The sequence below is a fragment of the Leucopleurus acutus genome, assembly GCF_964270905.1.
Source record: "Leucopleurus acutus genome assembly, chromosome: 15".
Taxonomy (NCBI): Eukaryota; Metazoa; Chordata; class Mammalia; order Artiodactyla; family Delphinidae; genus Leucopleurus; species Leucopleurus acutus.
The window spans coordinates 18737896-18757941 of NC_139157.1; the positions used below are offsets into that span (position 1 = coordinate 18737896).

A 20046-nucleotide genomic window follows, 5' to 3' on the forward strand; every position below is an offset into this window, starting at 1 on the left:
AATTAAAGAGCCTCCTCTTCCTCTTTGAGTGTCTGGCTTATGAAATATTCAGTTATACCAGAACTTAAAGGTGAGCAAGACAGCAATGAAACTGACTGACTGGGAATTGCTTAAGGGCGGGTCCCAAAGGCATTCTGCAGCCAGGCTTTTCTTAGGTTGATACTCCCCTACTTACCTCACTGCAGAGTAAATGCTCATTTGCTGAAAACAAGTCAAACAGGATTTCGTTTTTCACAACCACTGGAGCCTGAAATATATATATATATATATATATATATATATATATATATATATATAGAGAGAGAGAGAGAGAGAGAGAGAGAGAGAGAGAGAGATTACTATTTAGGAAAAGTAAAGGAAATGTAGCTTAATGAAACAGTTTCATGTGCTGCAAACAGGCCAAACTCGATTTCATTTCTCACAATCAGAGGAATTAGAAGAAATAAAAAAATAAGCATATTATTCTGTAAGATAACCCTGTTAGAGCTGTAGGTGACATTAATTTAATAATGTAATACCTATAAAATACAGTATTTTAAAATATAATAAAATGTTGTAAGATATATGCAGATAAATTTAGCATGCATAAACTCACAAACTGAAAGTTTAAAATCTGATTTGAAATTTAAATTAACCACTCAAGTTAAACCTGAAGTTTAGTTAACATCTGGTAGCTAGAAAAGTGTCTTCATCTTGGATAAAAAATATTAGCTGAGACAGCTTATTAAAATCTTGCTCAACTTTAAATATTGCTATGTCTTTTAAAGTTAATATGGTGGTCATTAATTAATTGGTATATATCTAAGTTTGCTTTTATATTTAGACCACCTTTTATATTTAGACCAAAATATGACTTGTAACAGTTTTTAAAATTAGTTACAATTAATATCAACCTTATATATTTATCATATCAAAATAAAATGAAAGTTGCTTTGATTAGCAAACTAGATTTTTTTTTTTTTTTTTTGCGGTACGCGGGCCTGTCACTGTTGTGGCCTCTGCCGTTGCGGAGCACAGGCTCCGGATGCGCAGGCTCAGCGGCCATGGCTCACGGGCCCAGCCGCTCCGCGGCAAGTGGGATCCTTCCAGACTGGGGCACGAACCCGTGTCCCCTGCATGGGCAGGCGGACTCTCAACCACTGCGCCACCAGGGAAGCCCCCAAACTAGATTTTTGTAGAAACTAATGCCATCAATTACTCTCAATCATCTGTATTACTAGCATCTTGAAAACTCAATAAAATATTTTTATATGTCTGAGAAAAATTTACCTAAAACTACCTTGAAAGCCTGAATTGACTCTTATGTTCATAATTTATAAACATAATTTATATAATTTATAAAATTACATATATATAACTTTATGTTTATATATATTATTCTGGTTTGTCTGATTGTGATGCAACACTTCTAAAATGCCTATACCTTTCAGTATGTACCAAATGCATTAAAATTGACTATAGATTAAATATGTATTAGATGTCTAAGGTTTGACGGGTTAGACAATAGTCATCTGCTGACAAATGAAAAGGAGGAACTGAAAGTTTCTAAAGGACAACAAATATTAAGACAGAGGTCTCTGCAATGGTATTTTAGCATCTTTATCCCCTACACCTATACCTGGGGCAAGACAAAGTTTTAGACATCTTACATCTGTTTAATATAATCAATATTGAAGGACCTGGGCCACCAATATCTGGTTCTCAGAAATAAACCAATCTGATTATTCACTCTGCTCTTAGGGCTTGTGAACCCCCTTGGTTGGAATGGTCCATGTTGACTCTGATATCTTAAATTTAGGCTTTTAAGTTTTTTAGTAAGTTAGCTTCTCTTTGACTTAAATCATGTCCTTTGACTTCATATTTTACTTAGTGTTCTGAGGTATGTTTCTAGTGCTCTTTAAATTGTGGGTTGCAAGTATTTAGTGAATCATGAAATCATTTAATGGGTCAGGACTATATATATATATACACACACATAGATATATCTATAAGATGTGTCAGGTATATATATATATATATATATATATCTTTATATATATGGACTATAATGAAATAGAGTAAATTTCATATAGAAAGGTCATTATTGTTTTGTAATATTTTTGTCTAAACTTTATATATGTCCATATATATATATATATATATATATATATTTTTTTTTTTTTTTTTTTGAGGTACACGGGCCTCTCACTGCTGTGGCCTCTCCCGTTGCAGAGCACAGGCTCCGGACGCGCAGGCCCAGCGGCCATGGCCCACGGGCCCAGCCGCTCCGCAGCATGCGGGATCCTCCCGGACCGGGGCACAAACCCGCGTCCCCTGCATCGGCAGGCGAACTCTCAACCACTGCGCCACCAGGGAAGTCCTATATATGTCCATATTTAATGAATCTCAATGTAAAATGTACTTATCACTGTGGTCTCATACACTAAAACTTGACAAGCACTATTCTAAAACTTTCCTGCTTAGCTAGACTTGCAGTTTGGGCTGTTCTGGTTCACACTTCAGCATGATGGATCAAGAGAAGGAGTCAGTGCAGAGGGAGAGGAGAGGTAAGGAGATGAATGGCAGCATTTCGATAATACAGGTGGAAGTGTCATTAACAACAATGAATCAATTTATTTTTAGTACAAGTGTATCTTCCAGAACTAAGGTGCTAAAAGAGTAAAAGGTATAAAAAGTAAAAGGTATAAAACTTTCCTACTTATTCAAACTTACAACACTCACTTCATGGAATTCATATCCTTCATTTGCATGGAATATAAACTCTGCACTTATACTGAGTAGAACCTGAGTGTTATTAATAATACATAAATATTAAGTGCATTATATTAACCTCACAGAATTTGCATTCTTCATTTCAATGTTACCTAACATTATAAGTAATTTAAAGGTATGGTTTTTGTAAATTTGATTTATTTTATTTAAAATGTCTTTCAGATAGGCATTGAATAAATACTCTGATGGACAAAGATGTACCTTTTTATTTTCTAATTTTAATAAATATTTAGGATTTAGGATTTCTGACTTTCTTAACTAATAATAATTGAAAAGCATGACAGATAAATTGTATTTTCTGCATTAGTAACAGTGCTTCTAAAAGCTAAAACTCTTAGGAATAAAATCACTAGGCATAGAAACAGAGATGCAGTGAATTCCATGATTACAGAAGAATCAGCTTCATTATAACCTTTTGACTAGCATTAAATAACTAATTTAGTCTACTGGCTTTCTATGCATTAAATGAAAATGGGAGATTCAAGAAGGGAAAAAAGGCATTAGTGATAAATTAAACCCTTATAAATACCAAATGTATTCAAACTAACATAGCTATTAATTAGGAAGATAGACCAGTAGGTCTAAAGTTTAATGTACGTAAGTGCTATTTAAAATGAAGTTTTCTTGGGTGATGTCCATGTCAGTGTGATTCACATGGGGTTCAGAAATCAAAGTGGCGCTTGGAAAATGATTCAAGAATTCCTGGAATAGAGAGAGATTCAAGTGCAGATCTCTTGGGCTTGAAAATAAATGCTTATTAACACTAGAGTAAACAGACCTACACCATGTAAGAAGCAGAAAGGAGAAAGTCTGTCAGAAATTAAGGAATAACTTTTTGCAACATTTTAGGTTAAAATTTGACATCATGAAGAGAAGAAGGAAACTTGAGACCCTGAACAAAATTTCATTATTCTCTTGGAAACCAGTATAAACTATATCGATAAATATTTATTTCTAATTTAAAGTCCAAAAAGTAATTACTTTTTCTTACTAAATACCAAGAAAAAATTACCCTAAACAGCTTTTAAAATGCATATTTTCATAACTAGGATATTATATCTCATAGTTAATACGTATTATAATAGTAAAAATATCTCTTACCTGATTAATTAAAAAATCCTGTGGACGTTTCCAGGAATAAATTTTCAATGATGGTGGTAATTCAATCTTTCCTTCAGGGTCTTCAAAAAAATGCTATATAAAAAACATATTAAGTATTTTCTCCATATAGTTTTATTAAAACAAAAACAACTCTATCTAATAAAAATGAATATGTGCATTGATCTGATCAATAAATAAGCATTTTTAGAGTAATTTGTGTGTTTGTTCTCAGAGCGAGTTCATGCAGTACTTGGAGAATACTGAAGTTAACAATACTGTATTTAATTAATGAAACCTTGATTATGAGTAGCAGTTTGATTGCAGAGGAAGCAATCCAAACAAGCATGAGTGGCTTGGGAATGTGAATTAGGTATGGTGGGGAAACAATTTTGGATGGGCCAGATATGGCCACATTTTCCACTGAAAATGTTTTTTTTTAATCTGAGCAGAGAAGATTGAAAAGTATTTACTTATTTTTCAGTTAGAATCATAAAAAAGATGATATGTAAATGAAATCTGTACCTTTGATCTGACTTTCATTTATTGTTTTAATTAAACTTGTTATTTTGAGATAATCATGATTCATAAGCCATTGCATGAAATAATACAGAGAGTTCCTATGTTCTCTACCCAATTTCTTCAGCAGTACCATCTTGCAAAACTATAGAACACAACCAGGATATTGACACTGACACAGCCAAGATATACAGAACATTTCCATCAGCACAAGGATCCTTTTTATGCCCTTTTATAGCCACACCCACCTTCCAACTCCCCAGTCTGTGCTTAATCCCTACCACTTGGCAATCGCTAGTCTTGACGTTTATAATTTTGTCATTTCAGTAATGTTATATGAATGGAGCCCACCATATAGTCTATAACCCTTTGGATTGGCTTTATTTCTCGCTCTGCCTAATCCCCTGGAGATTCAATCCATTCAAGTTGTTGCATGTATCAATGGTTTGTTGTTTATTGCTGAGTAATATTTCATGCTATGGATATTTGTTTGTTTACCACCTGCCCATCGAATTCCATCTGGGCTGTTTCCAGTTTGAGGCTATTACTAATAAAGCTGCTATGTGTACAGGTTACTGGTTTTTGTGTGAATGTGAATTTCCATTTTTCTGGGATAAATGCTCAAGAATGCAATTAATTCTTTAATTTCTGAGCCCCAACTATGGGTCAATTAGTGAGTTCTGGAGAAAGAATGATATCCATATGCAAGCAGTCTGGCAAGTCAGAGAGACTTCAGGTAGCTGCTATGTAAAAATTCTCATAGCTCATAAAATGGTAGGGGATGGGGGGATCTTTACAAGAAACAACATGACAATTTCTAGGATTACAAACAAAATGCTAAAGGAACATAAACTACCTGTATGGGAAAAAGAAACGTAATCAAATTTCACCTCAGTTAATAGGCACAGGGGAAAATATACTGTTTTGTGATTTTCATCATAATTATATGTTTACCCTAATGCTGGTGTGGCTTGAGAAATAGGTTACATGTTTAGGGCATTGTCTGAGCGTTAAACATAACAAGTGTCTATGTATATCTGGAGCATGTGGTTTATTGTCAAATTTAAGATACTGGAATAATTCAAATGACGATAAAGGCACCCTAACATCTAGTCAAAATGATGGAAGAATGAGTCCTTAAAAGACAAACTGATGTTTTTTCAGGAGCTGTACTAGACTTCTGGGTTTCTCTCACATTGCTTTTTTCCCTGCAAATATTAATTTAGTAATTTTAAAGTCCCCTATCTGACAATTCCAAAAGAGTCTCCTTTGGATCTGTTTCTATTATCTGATTTTTCCTCTTGATTTTTAGTCACTTGGTTCTGTTTCTCTTCATGTCTGGTAAATTTTGATTGTATGATATATGCTGGATATAAAAATTTATACACGTTCTAAATGATGATGTCTTCATCCAGAGAGGAGGATTTTATTGCCTTTTGACAGGCAGAGCACAAGATGAATTTGACCTAATCAACACTGGGTCTTAGGATTTGGCAGGACTGGTGTGATTTTGGTTTGTTCTTACTCAATGTGGAATTCTGTAGCCATGTTGAGGCACTAACTAAAAGTCTGGAGTGTTTAGCAAGGTCCCTTCACTTGGTGTGCATTGAATCCCATTCTCTACCTATCATCTTGAAATCTTTTCTCAATTATTAAGCTTCCAGGCTGCTGCTTTTTACTCATTTGCTCAGCAGCAAAAGCTTCACACTCACAGCTTAGGAGGTAGACAAATGTCTCAAAATAAAATTGAATGCAAAATTTACAGATCACTTCTCTGTAGTTACTCTGAGATTTGGGTTCAAGTTCTGGCTGCTTTCGCAGTCCCAGACAATATCCTCCTTCCCTTCAGCCCAGAAAAACTGACATAAGCTCCAGGCCACTACTCTGTGCTTGCTTTCTAATTTCCATGCCTTGAATTAATAAATGTCTTTGAGGAAAAAAAACAGTGGGGCTCATCCCATTGTGATTTCCTTTTCTCCAGGATTTGAGCCCCTCTTATTGTTAATGCTAATCTTTCCATGTCATTTTGCTTTAGGTATATTTCTTACATCCACCTTACAGTACTTTATCGTATACGTCTTAATTCGGTTCACCCTTTTCTTGCTGAGGAAGTGAGACATAATGCTGGACTTATAGGGGAGGGTTGGGCATCTGAGGCTGATTTCCTGATCACTAGCCTCACATCTAAAGAAGTGGCCTTTGTAAAATTCCAAGGATAACTGCCATGGTTACATGCTTAAGGCAATTTATCCTGGTAAAATATGGATGCTGCAAATCATGGCTCAGAGCTACTGTGCCACCATATCATAGAAATGCAGTCACAGTGCTTGGAGGGTCCATGACTCACTCCAGTGGGGAAACTATCGCTTCCTGAGCCACGAATGCTGAGGTTGTGGAACAGAACCGGGGGTGGAAAGCAAGGTTCTATCCCAGATGGCATCACTCTGCACCGTCGTAACAACCAGGACTTGAGCTGTGCTCTCCTACCTTGTGAAAGCTGTGGTGGCAGAATGGGGTGTTAGTTAAGGTTCTGAAGTGTCACCCCCTATTGGAATAGCCCCTGTTCACAGCAGGAGTAGGGCTAGTGCTTCCCAAATCATGCAGTTTTATACAGCAGCTAGCAATAGTCCTATATGTTGACCCCAAATGAAATGGACGTCAACTGTCCATTTGACCAGCGCACTTATTACTGCTCCAGTCTCAATGGTTTTCCTCCAACAAATGTTCTTCTAACAGACTTGCCCTTGTTTCAATAACATTAAGTTCAAGAATTTGATACCTGACCTTCCAGAGATCTGTAAGAATTTTTCATAGTCATCTAATAAAGATATGTTTGTATTCTAAGGTCCTTAAAATGTTGTTTTATATGCTATTTCTTATTTCAAAGTTTTCAGGTACTTCTGCTTTTCCCTTCCCTGTTGATCCTTCACAATTTGGAGTGACTCATCTCTGGATCTCCTCCAGAGCTCAGCTGCTCAACTGAGGATCTACACAATCTATCTTACTGATGAAAATTCACAGACAATCCCCATAAGATCTGAATTTCTATAAAATATGTAGAATATGACCATTTTATTTTGAACCCAGAGAGTTCAAAAGTCCTTTGCATCTAAAAGTTCATAATCACCTTAGGCATGGTACAAAGAATGCAGTCCCTCACATATTGTTATTTGAAATTGTTCAAATAGTAACAGTGTCAGCAATTAGTTATAATTATTGAGCATCTTTTGTAAACAAATTACTGATATGAATCATGCAGTTGGTGACTGCATTTTGTGAACAAAATGTAAATGCTAATAAGTACCATTTCAGAGTGCTTTATGCAAATAAAAACACTAGAGTTCAACCTAGCCATTATGGTAATTTTGTTTGTGTTTTGAAAATTGTATTGCGCTTTCTTTTTTAATATCTTTTTTGAAGTATAATTACTTTACAATGGTGTGTTAGTTTCTGCTGTATAACAGAGTGAATCAGCTATACGTATACATATATCCCCATATCCCCTCCCTCTGCGTGTATTGTGTTTCAAAAGAACTTTTGTTGAATGAATTACTGCACCAAATAAATGGGTCATATTTAAAATGCAACCTAGACCGGTACCTTCTATAAAGAAGTTTTTAGAAGAAAGACATTTTTAAGTAAGCAAAAGAACCTAAAATAATATAACTGGAAAATGTAGGAACCCCATTCTCAGCTCCAATCTCAGGGACACAACATGTTTAAAAGCTACAGGTAAATGAAGAGTAACCTAGATTTTTACCCAAATATCTTGGGGGGCAGATATTAAGAAGGATTCAATTCTTATAGTAACATCTCTTAAAGATTTATCTTGCCTGTAATCTCCAAATAACAGCTCACAGTTTTGTGGGGGGCTCTCATTTTCTAAACCACCATCTCTAAATGTCTGGTTCCCAATTCTGTTCAAAATCCACTTGCTAGCCTGTTCTATCAGTTTTCCCTTTCTTTCATTATGACTCTTTGGTCATTTCTCTCCTCCCATTTACTCAAATGTGATTCACCAAAGCTCAGGACTAAGGCTTGGAAAGACAAGGTAGGATGGGGGGAGGCATGGCGGACAAAGACAAAATTTATCTTTTGAGTGGAGGCTGTGGAGAAGAGGGAGCACGTGCACACGTTAACAAATCCTATTCCATTATACGATTAAACACCAAAATGAAATCTAGTCATAGTCAAGTCTACTTACAAGTACGGGGCCTTTCCCTGTTTTGTCCTTTTCTTTTGCACCTTTGCCTGCATCCCACTTTTCAGCATTTATGTCTGCCTCGCTCCATTCTGGCCAGATTGGAAACTTCCCCTTCTTCTGTTCACTGGGTTGCACATTACTGCCAAAAGGGAACTGACTAGAGACAGAGCAGGGAGGTGGGTTTCATTCAGATCTCTGAGGTAAAATACTGGATTAATTTCATGATGTAAATTTAATTATCTGGTTAGCAATCATGTTAAACATATTTTTCAATACAGTGGATGGACACCTTCCACATGTTAAGGTTCTAAGGACAGAAATACCCCAGAGATTATTCTGTAAGCAAATTTTGAGCATTAGCCCCTACTTATTAAGGCAGGACATTCATCATAAACACAGAAGATGCCACGAAGGGGAATATTTATATACAAACCATACCCAACGAAAATCCTTTACATGTATAATAGTGATTGCTTTTTGAAGATCAGTGAAAATATAATTTGGATGTTCCCAAATATAAAAGTGCTATATGATCATCATTTTAAAAGAAAATTTAAAAATACAAGTCAGATAAATAAGAAAGGCATACTCACCTCATTCTAGAAACCACACTGTTAAAACTTATCCATCCTCTCAGATCACTGTACAAGGATATACATCTTTCCTCAAAAATGACATCATTCATCATATTCTCTTTTACAGATTGCTTTTTTCCACTTATCAGTACATTGATAGTTGATAGTTCCCATGCCAATAAGTGTTTAAATACTAATTGAATGATTGCATAATCTTCCATTGTATGATATATTGTCTTTCATTTAACTAAGTTTCTATATTTGGAAATTTGAGGGTTTTGATTTAAAAAATTTTTCACAATTATAAACAAGACTGTGATGGCTATCCTTGTTGCCAAATCTTTGCATACATTATTATTTCCTTAGGATAGATTTTAATAAGGAGACTTACTGAATCAAAATATATGCAGGTTTAAAGTCTGTGATATATTTTGAGTAATTTTCTGCAGAAAAGCTGGACTTATTTTATACTCTCACTGTGAGTATATTGGTGTTTTCCTATCTCTAAACCTCTTTTGCTTTTTCTACATTTTTATGAATTGTAAAATCTAAAAAAGGCATCTTCTTAATTATTCAAGTTTTTAGCTACTTGTGAGGCTGGAAGCCCGCTCTAGACCCCGGGATAAGCAGTGAACAAACCGGACTAAAATCTCTACCCTTATTGAGTTCATACTCTAGCAGTGGAGACACAAAATAAACAGCATAAATTGAGTAAAATAAATGGTATATTATAAAGTGAAAAATGCTAGAGGGAAATATAAAAGAAGAAAGGGGGCCTGAAGAGTTAAGTTGCACAATTTTTAATACAGTAGTTAATGGAAAGTGTCTATAATAGGGTTCTATTTAAGTAAATAGTGAAAGAAAATAAAGGATCAAGCTATGTGGATACATGTGGGAAGAACGTTCCACAAACAAGGAATAGTATTCCAGATGCAAAGAGCATGCTAACTTATTTGAAGAATAATAATGAGATCAGTGAGGCTGAAGAGGGGGTTAAAAAGAGATGATTTCAGAGAGGTAACAGGAGGGGCAAAGATGATAAAGGTGATCTAAAAAAGGGAAGCACATGGGTCTTTAGTCTGAGTAAGACAGGAAACCAAAGGAGGGTTTTGAGCAGGGATATAACATGACATAACTGAAATTTTATAATCACTTTTGTTGCTATGGTCAGAAAAGACAAGGGCGACAACTTAGAAGGCACTGAAACAATAGGTGAGAGCTGGCGGTGGTTTGGATCAGGTTGGTAACAGTAGAGGAGGCAAGAAATAGTCCCTTGTGTATATCTTAAAGGCAGAACAAGTAGATATTGAGTTGATATTGCCTGAAAGACAGAAGATTATGGCATGGGACAAAACTGAGGTAGGCAATAAAGCAACATTTCACTTTTGAATGAGTTGTGTTTTAGATGTTTATCATACATTCATGGAGATATTAAATAGGTAGTTAGATATAGAATTCTGACGTTTGGAAGAAAGAAATAGACTAAAAGTGAAAATTTGAGAGTCATTAGCATTTCAATGATATCTAAACTCTTAACATTTGGTGAAATCACCAAGAAAATGATCATACATAAAGAAGAGGCAGTCCCACGGGTGCTATTCAAAATGCCTAACAACTGGGAAGGAATGAGCATTGACTGGTCTAAATAGATGCTGTCCATGATCCTGGATCAGGGTCTTCAAAGCCACCAGCTCCACCAGACATTTATTCTTTACTTTAAGTAGTAGGGTCAGGGATGTAAGGTCCTCAGGGTGGGTCAGGGACCCAGGGCAAGAATCAGAAAAGACTGGGGATCAGGGTTATTGGTGAGGTTATTGTTAAGGCTACTCACGAATCAATATAAAAACATTTCAATATTCTATTAATCAGTACAGCTACATATCTGTCCTAGTACTCCATATTAAAAGAGAAGAAAAAAACAAAAAAACTGAGAAAAGCAGTCAGTGAGTGTGGTAGATAGAATAATCGTCCCTCAAATATGTCCATATGTCCATATCCTTATCCCCAGAACCAGTGGATATGTTACCTTCCATGGTAAAAGAGAGTTTGTAGATATCTTTAAGTTAAGTACCTTGAGGTGGGGAGATTATCCCAGATTATCTGGGTGGGTTCAGTGGAATCATAAGGGTCCTCAAAACTGGAAGAAGGAGACAGAAGATGTCTGAGGGAGATGTGACTCCTGAAGACTAGACAGAAAAATGCAAAACTTCTGATTTTGAAGACAGAGGAAGGAGACCACAAGCTGAGGAAGGTGGGCAGCTTCAAGAGGTTGGAAAGGGCAAAGAAATGGATTCTCTCCTTGAACCTCCAGAAAGGAATGCAGCCCTGCTGACACTTGTTAGCTCAGTGAGACCCATTTTGGATTTCTGACCTCCAGAATTGCAAAATAATACACTTGTACTGTTTTAAATAACTGAGTTTGTGGTGTTTTCTTACAGCAGCAATAAGAAACAGTGAGGTAGGAAAAACACAGTAGAGGGTGACGCCCTGGAAGCCAAGTAAAGCGAGTTTTTAAAAAATGAGAGAATGAGCAACAGATCCAAATGCTCCTAACAGATCAAACAAGATGAATTATTAACAAATAAATATTGAACTTAGCAACAAGAAGGTTAAGGTCTCTGCAAATTTCATCTTCTAAGGTCAAGTTTGGGAGGGACTTTCCTGAACACCCTACCTAATATAGCAACTCTCACCTCTGTGCATCTTTTCATCTTTAATAGCACTTGACAATTCTCTCACTAATCATTTATGTGCTTATTGTATATTTCCAAACACAGGGTTTGTAAGTTCTCCAGTGGCAGGAACACTGGGTTTTTCTTCACTCCCTCTATCTCCACCAACTAGAACAGTGCCTGGACAACATGGGCAATCTATATATTTCTCTGTCATCTACCTATTTACATGAAATAGAAGAATATATGTCTTTATATTTCTACAATTTCTACAATTTAGAACTGTTTCAAATTTTTATATTTAGGTAGAGATTGACCAGATGTTCACCAGTCCTGTTTTCCATTTCCTATGTTTCCCATACTCCTTTGCAGGTTGGCTGGTATTTTGTGATGGTGTTTTGGAAAATAGCATGTGGGGAGTGTGTTGTATCCCACCTTTATCTCCTAAAACATTTCCTGAGATACTTCTTACTCTCTTCCTGCTTGATGTATGGCTCAGTCCTTATGAGAAGACTTTAGAAAATGGTAATACCACAAGATGGAAGGTGCCAAGAATCCTTATGTAGCACATGCAAAGGCACCACTAAACTCCTGATCACACTCTGGTATGAATGAGAAATATCTTTTGTTGTGTAAGGTCACTGAGATTTGGGGATCGTTTGATACTGAAGCTAGCATTGAGTACTTCCTATTTGCTACTTTGTTATTGCAGCTAGCATTGATTACTAACATTGACTAACATAGAGTGTAATTCTTTTCTTAGGGTTTGGATTTCTTCCTTTATATCTTTAATTATTATAAACATATACATGGTAAATTACATAAAGATCATTTTTCTATTATCAAATTTGTGACACCTGATTCTCTTGTTTGTTGTAACTTCTGCCTATCTTTTCTATATTCTTGTGTTTTAGGACACATTTATAATGAGCTTATCCTTATTAGGATAAGGGTTTTCTTTCCCTCCAATCCCCTTCCTCCAAGACAATCCTGTGTTGAAAGAATGTTCTTTGCATGCAGTATTGAGTTTTCTTCTTTCACAGACCCCAAATGAATAAGCCATCCAGAAACTTACAGGTACTTTAAAATCAGACCTCAAACTAATGTAAGTCTCAGTCCAAGGGTTTCCATTTCTCAAGGGAAAAAAACTTTTTTTTCAGCCAGACACCAGCCAGAGAAATGCTAGCTTTCTTATCAATCTCTCTGTGCTTGGGTGGATTTTTCTCATTCACCTTTTTACCGAGAATTAAACTCGTGAAAAGCCATGCCTTTATCTAATGTGGGAGCAATCCCTTTACTCATTTGGGCTCAAGATCTTGCCTTATATGTGATAAAACAAGAGTCCACTTTCATCAACTGATAAGGCAATGCAGCAGCTTCACCTCAGAGCCATGCCATTCTGACTTTCAGTTCCATCCTTATTTCTGGATCCTGAACATTTTTATTTCTTTATGTAGGTGTTTCTAGGTATTATTGTTATTTTTAAAAATTGTGATCCACCATCTTGCTGGAAAAGAAAGTCTGATAATATATACATCGTAAAGGGGTGGTCCTAAGTAACATGTAAGAGAAGGAAGACTAGAACAGTTTTCAGGGAAAAAGGGCCATTTTTCATAGTATTAATTTTAAAAATCAAGGCATAACTTAGTGTATTATAGTACCTCTGTCGTATTGAGTGTTGGTACAACCTTACAGATAAAAAGAAATCAGTGATTTTGTATCCATCAAAACCATGATAAAATTACCTCATTCAGGAAGCTCAAAAATCTTAAAGGCTGTTTTGTAAAAGGAAGATTTAATTTCTTAAAAAATAAGGGCTCTGTTGAGACTGTTTTGCTTTCCTCTTCATTCTGTCAAGTGTAAGTATATTCTGGCTCCCTCAAACTGTTAAGCCTTATTACTAATTGGTCTACTTTCCTTGTAACATGTCAAATTTGTTTCCATCTATACTGAAGATCACTTAAAAAGAATCTCATTAGAGGTATCTTACACCAGCTCAGTAGCTCCCCTATTGTGCTACACACACAGTACAAGCAAGAGTCAAATACAGTCCAATGTCAAATATACTGTAAACTTCAAATGACCATGTACAACTGCTGCTTTTGAAGCTCTCAGCACAGTATCTCTTTGAATTTCATTGCCAGAATGTACCTACTGTTCTAGCATAGTCAGGATCCTTTAAAATATTCATATCACATTATTCCTGATTTCATCAATTCTGAAAACAAGATAATCTTTCAACACAAAGGTAACCCAGGACTTTTGAAGATTTAGGAACTGGTAATATTGGGAAATAAATGCTGAACATTTAGAAAATTCAAACATGCAAAGAAATCAAACCATCCCCTGAAAAAACTCAGGAGTATACAGAGTTACTCTATTTGTATAGCAATATACCCAAGTACTAGTAAATGATTTAATTCATTAAAATTACAAGTTGTATAAAAGATTTTGAAGATAAGTATATTCTCTGCTACATGGCTAAATGCTCTCTTCCACATAGTAGGTCTAAATATACTATTGAGATAAGTGAAGTGTCGCTGATGCATTTAGGAGAGGCTAGCAATTTATAAACAAAACATAATTGTGGAAAGTTATTTCAAAAAAATTTAATAAAATCAGTGAGGAATGTTGAAAATATAAAATATGTATATTCCAAATGCCAAATTATATTCCAGAGGAAACCGATGTTTAGAGGGAAGAAAAATTCCAGAAAGCCAGGCAAGGGGCTGATTTCCAGAGTAGAAATATAAAATATAAAGGTACTCCAGGGGAAAAGAGAGGAAGCGTAAAAGAAGCAAATTTATAACAGCGGGCAAAGTCAAACAGAATAGTCTGACATGAAAATGATGCATAATGTAAGCAACAGATACACAGGTGTTAAAATAATTATATATATACACTTTTCATTACTAAAACGAATTGATCATGATTGGAAGCCATTGAAAAATGTAAGTGGGTGGTTACCAAAGGCAGGAGGTGAGGGCTGGGCAAAATGGGTGACAATGGTCAAAAGGTACCAACTTCCAGTTAAAAAATAAATGTCACGAGGATGTAAAATACAGCATAGTGACTGTAGTTAATAATACACTTGTATCTTTGAAAGTTGTTAAAGAGTAAAGTTGCTAAAATTCACATCACAAAGAAAAAAATGTGCAACTACATATGGTGACAGATGTTAACTAGACTTATTGTGGTGATCGTTCAAAACATATACAAATATCAAATCATAATGTTATATTCCTGAAACAATATGTCAATTATATCTCAGTTTAAAAAAGTCAATGGACTAAACCTGTAGTGGTGGATTGGGGGCTGGAATAGTGTAACCCACAAGCAGGTACTGGGAATTGGAATTGAGCAAAGCTTAAAAGTCTATTTTGGAAAAGAAGCTGAATTCACCCTGCAAATGTCAGGAGACCAGAAATAGGCTTTGTGAGTGAGCAAGTGGCTAGAGTATTCATGAACTCCTAGCACTGAACTAAGGCTGGAATAACTCCCCTTATATGCCACTCTCAGAGGCAATATGCCACTTTCCTATGATTCCATGAGGAAATCGGCTGGCCAAATGGGAAAAAATGGGGATGGGGGTGGCCCTCTACCACCATGGATGTGGTATCAGGGATAGCACTTCCTGCATGGGAGAAAAGCCTCCAACCTCCCCATGTTAAGACTTGAGTGGAAGCAGGGGTGATATAAAAATGCACCCACCAATCAGAAAGGACTTTGCTCTTGTATTGGAACAGAGTGCTAGACGCCTGAGCTGGTTTTTAACCATTTAGTAACTGAATTGTGGATAGGTCCTGGGGTTCTCAAAAAGGAGTCAGAGTTCAATGGGAGAGAAATATTCTTCAGGGAGTTCGGAAAAGCAGCTACTTGCCAACTGATAGGAAGTATTTCAATAATGTAACAACTATCCTGTCCTTTTCACTAGAGCATCCCTACTGGATGTCAGAATGGGTAGGGAGGGAATCATCCTAAAAGCCATCCAAACCTCATGGCAGAAAACAGCATGCATGAGTTTAAAATATGAACTAAAGAACTAACATTACAAAGCAGAAAAAGAAACTTAAAACTGAAAGGACAGTCAGTAAATATAGCAAAAGAAAGAAATCACACCCAAGGAAAGAGAAATAATGTAGCAAACTTAAAAGGTGTTTAAAATGAGTATATTTAGAATTACCAAAAAGATAAAGGAATAAAATTTCTTCTTTGCAATGAGAACAGGAAGATGTCAAACAAGAAAACAAAAAAATAAGGCCAATATAAAAAAGAGACATTGGAAAATTTTAGTAATGGAAACTTCAAATGTTGAAAGAGTAGACTGAATAAACCTGAAGAGGACTAATGATTTAGAAGGTAGAATTTTAAAAATCAATAATTTTTAAATAATAATAAAATAATAAAAACCTATAAGTTTTAGGATGTGTTTTTCTATTTCTGTAAAAAATTCATTGAGATTTTGATAAAGATTGCATTGAATCTGTAGACTGCTTTGGGTAGTAATGACATTAAAATGGTCTTCCAATCCATGAACATGGGATGTGTTTCCATTTATGTCTTTAATTTCTTTCAGCAATGTTTTGTAGTTTTCACTTTACAAGTCTTTCACCTCCTTGATTAAGTTAGTTCATAAGTATTTTATTTTTCTTGATGCTAATGTAAATGGAATTGTTTTTGTAATTTACTTTTCAGATTGTTCATTGTTTGTGTATAGAAATACAATTGATTTTTTGTGTGTTGACTTTGTATCCTGCTTTGATGAATTCATTTATTAGTTCTAACAGTTTTTTACAGAATATTTAGATTTTTGGAGTTTCTTTTTCTTTAAAACATGTAAAATACAGTCCATGCATCTGCCATTTTAAAAAGTTTCTCATCCTGTAGCAGATAAAACCAAATATGCTTTGGCTATCAACGTTCAAGAAATGTTTCAAAATGCTTTACAGTGTAAAGATAATAAGAAATTTAGCAAAATTTCAACAAACCTGTATAAAAAACAGATACAGATAACACTTTATTTCAAGGTGACATGCTGTAATTTAAAGAGTAAGTTATAATTATCTGTGTTTCTTTGTAAAATGTCTTTAACAATACAAGGGCTTAGCAGATCCAGGCCTCAGGGCTACACATGCAAAAAAAATTGTTAGTTAAAAATCACCAAAACGTGCTATTTTTAAGTGTGTACCTGTGTTTTTTTTTTTAAGTACAGGATAATAGATGTATTAAATATCAGCAGGAATAGTATTTGAGGACTCTGTAAAAGTGTGTAGAGTTCATGGAGCCAGTGTCCGGGAAAAGTCATACATTTCTGATGAACATTTTGGCTTAATCCCTTTGCCATTGTAATAGCCCACGACTTGGTTTGGGACTTCAGCCAACACGCTCTTTGCCAGGGCAGCTGGAGATGCGTGTTTGAAGTTCCTGAAGGGCACGAACTGGACGATGTCATGAAGGACGGGCTCTCCCTTGGGTGACCTCAGAATCCCGTCGTCTCTGTCCAGCATCTGCATGTCGCTGAAGTCTGCATTGCCCACTCCCACGATGATGACCGACATGGGGAGGTGGGAGGCGTGGACAATGTCCTCCCGCGTGTCGGCCATGTCTGTGATGACCCCGTCGGTCAGGATCAGCAGGATGAAGTATTGTGATGCCTCCTTGGTGCTGGTCTCCTCTGATGCTGACTTGGCGACCTTTTGCATGATGGGAGCATTGTTGGTGGGGCCCTAGAGCTAGAGTTTGGGAAGGCAGCTCTGGTAGGCTTCCACAACTCCTTGAATCCCTGCACATTCTGGGTTGTCTTCATTAAAGTTGATTGCGAAGTCATGAGATACCCTGTACTCTGGCAGTATCCTGGCACCAAACCCAAAGGCTGGGAACATTTTGTCGCTGTCATAGTCTTGGCAAATCTCTCCCACAGCCACCAAGGCCTTCAGGTACTCATTGGGCTGGCAGGGGTGGATGTAGGGCAGGGAACAGCTGTTCCCGGGGTACCCATTCGAGGCTGTGAAATCTATAGCTACTGTAAACTGGATTAGGCAGCCATCCATGATGTAGTCCAAGAAAGAATGCATCTTGTGGGTCCTGCACTGATTCAAAATCACAATGCCTGAGTTCTTATAATTCTTCTTCTTGGCTTTGTACTGGGGGTTGATGCACTCCTACTGCACCTGTTTTCCTTCCATCACTCCTCTCATCTACTTGAATGTTGAGGTGAATTCTCCAATGAAGTCATGTCTGCCATGGGAGTCCCAGTCCCATACTATGCATGTCAGTCAGCGGTCGGGATCTCCACTGCATGGACAATTTACTGATACTTTGAATGATTTCCAGGCTGGGCTTAAGGTATTCATCACAACCTCAGTTCGGTGCACAAGCTGTGGAGTTGCATCATCATTCATTCGAAAAATTTCCAGAAGTGGGTCAGACTTACTGAAGAAATCCTGGTCATCCAATTTCCGTGAGTTGAAGGCAAGTTCAATGTAGTCATGATTACCAGATAATTCCTCAGCAATCAGTGTGATGGAGGATTTCCCTGCCATGTTCCCGTGCTTCAACAAGCATTTGGACAGCTTTCTCTGAGAAACAATCTGGCCAAGGGTGCACTCCATGCCGCCCAGGAAGTCAGCCTCCTTCGGCCCATCGTGGTTGCTGCTGATGTCGTGGACCTCAGACCACAGGTGCTGCACCTCCTCAAAATAAACGTCCACCGTAAACAGTTTTGAATACACTGGGTTGATGCAGGTGCGAATCACCTCTGTTCTGTCAACCTCGAACCACTGCCCATGGGACTGCATCTTGAGGATGACACAGGGGTCTGGTTTGGAAAGGGCATCCCTGTCGGAAGTGCCTCTGCATGCCACCTGCAGCTCAACTTTGGTGGCTGTTAAAGATTCCCAGTGTATTGGCAGCTGACTCATAAATGTTGCTCATCTTCTTCATTCTGGCGCAGGGACCCGAGGGCAGACTGGCCTTCAGCCGGCGGGGTCCAACCAGAACGACGCGGTGGTGGGCAGGCCCGCGGTTGGCCTAGGGGGTCGTGCCGCCCTCTTCTTGGGCTCCGGGGGCAGCTCAGTGACCGCGGAGGGGAGAGACGCTGCGCGGGGACACGGACCCCAACCCCGGGCGGCGAGGGCAGGGCCGCTTGGCCCTCAGTCACTTGGGGAGAGAGGTGGGGACGCCAGAGAGAGGGGTGGAGCGGGAGGGAGGAAGCGGGTCGCTACCCAGGCAGCCGGGGACCGCGGCTCCGCCGAGAGCTTCCACCGTCTGTCGAAACCCGCGCTCCCTGCTGCCCGCGTGCTGCCGACTCCAATACTTATAGATTTTTCTACGTATAAAATCATATCATCTGCAAACAGATACTTTTACTCCTTCCTTCAAAATTTGTATGCCTTTTATCTCTGTTTCTTCCCTAGTTGCTCTGGCTAGATTTCCCAGTACTGTGTTGAATAGAAATAATAAAAGCGAGCATTCTTGTTTTGTTTCTAATCTTAGAACAAATACTTTGTCTTTCACCATTGAGTATGATATTCTCTGTGGGGTTTTTTTTGTTTTTTTTTGGGTTTTTTTTTGCGGTACATGGGCCTCTCACTGTTGTGGCCTCTCCCGTTGCGGAGCACAGGCTCCGGATGTGCAGGCTCAGTGGCCATGGCTCATGGGCCCAGCCGCTCCACGGCATGTGGTATTTTCCCGGACTGGGGCATGAACCCATGTCCTCTGCATCGGCAGCCGGACTCTCAACCACTGCGCCACCAGGGAAGCCCCTCTGTGGGTTTTTCATATATGGCTTTATTATGTTGAGGTAGTTTCCTTCTATCCCTGTTTGTTGAGTATTTTTTTTATCATGAAAGGATGTTAAATTTTGTCAAAATCTTTTTCTGTATCAATTGAGATAATTATGTGGTTTTTTTCCTTCATTCTGTTTATATGGTGTATTACATTTATTGATTTTTACGGATTGAGCCATCCTTGCTTTCCAGGAATAAATCCCACTTGGCCATAGTGTATAATTGTTTTACTATGTAGCTGAATTTTGTTTGATATGATTTTGTTGATGATTTTGTATCAGTGTTTTTAAGAGATATTGATCTGTAGTTTTCTTTTCTTGTAGTGATTTTATCTGGCTTTAGAATCAGGGTAATGCTGGCCTCATAGAGTGAGCTAGAAAATATTCCCTCCTCTTCAATTTTTTGTAAAAGTTTGAGAA

At 37.4% G+C, this 20046-nt stretch overlaps 1 protein-coding gene and 1 pseudogene across 2 annotated transcripts in view; both read right to left on the reverse strand.

Moving 5' to 3' along the window:
- Positions 1–20046, reverse strand: part of ADGB (androglobin) — a gene marked incomplete at its 5' end in the record, with an annotated part of 169910 nt that overhangs the window by 130642 nt on the left and 19222 nt on the right. The window contains 3 exons of the mRNA XM_082855604.1: positions 176–247; positions 3874–3966; positions 8594–8750. Coding sequence (XP_082711730.1) covers positions 176–247; positions 3874–3966; positions 8594–8750 — 322 coding nt within the window. The remainder of the gene's footprint in view (positions 1–175; positions 248–3873; positions 3967–8593; positions 8751–20046) is intronic.
- Positions 17117–18782, reverse strand: LOC309972144 (copine-4-like; annotated as a pseudogene). Its single transcript has one exon. The product of its transcript is annotated as a copine-4-like (transcript).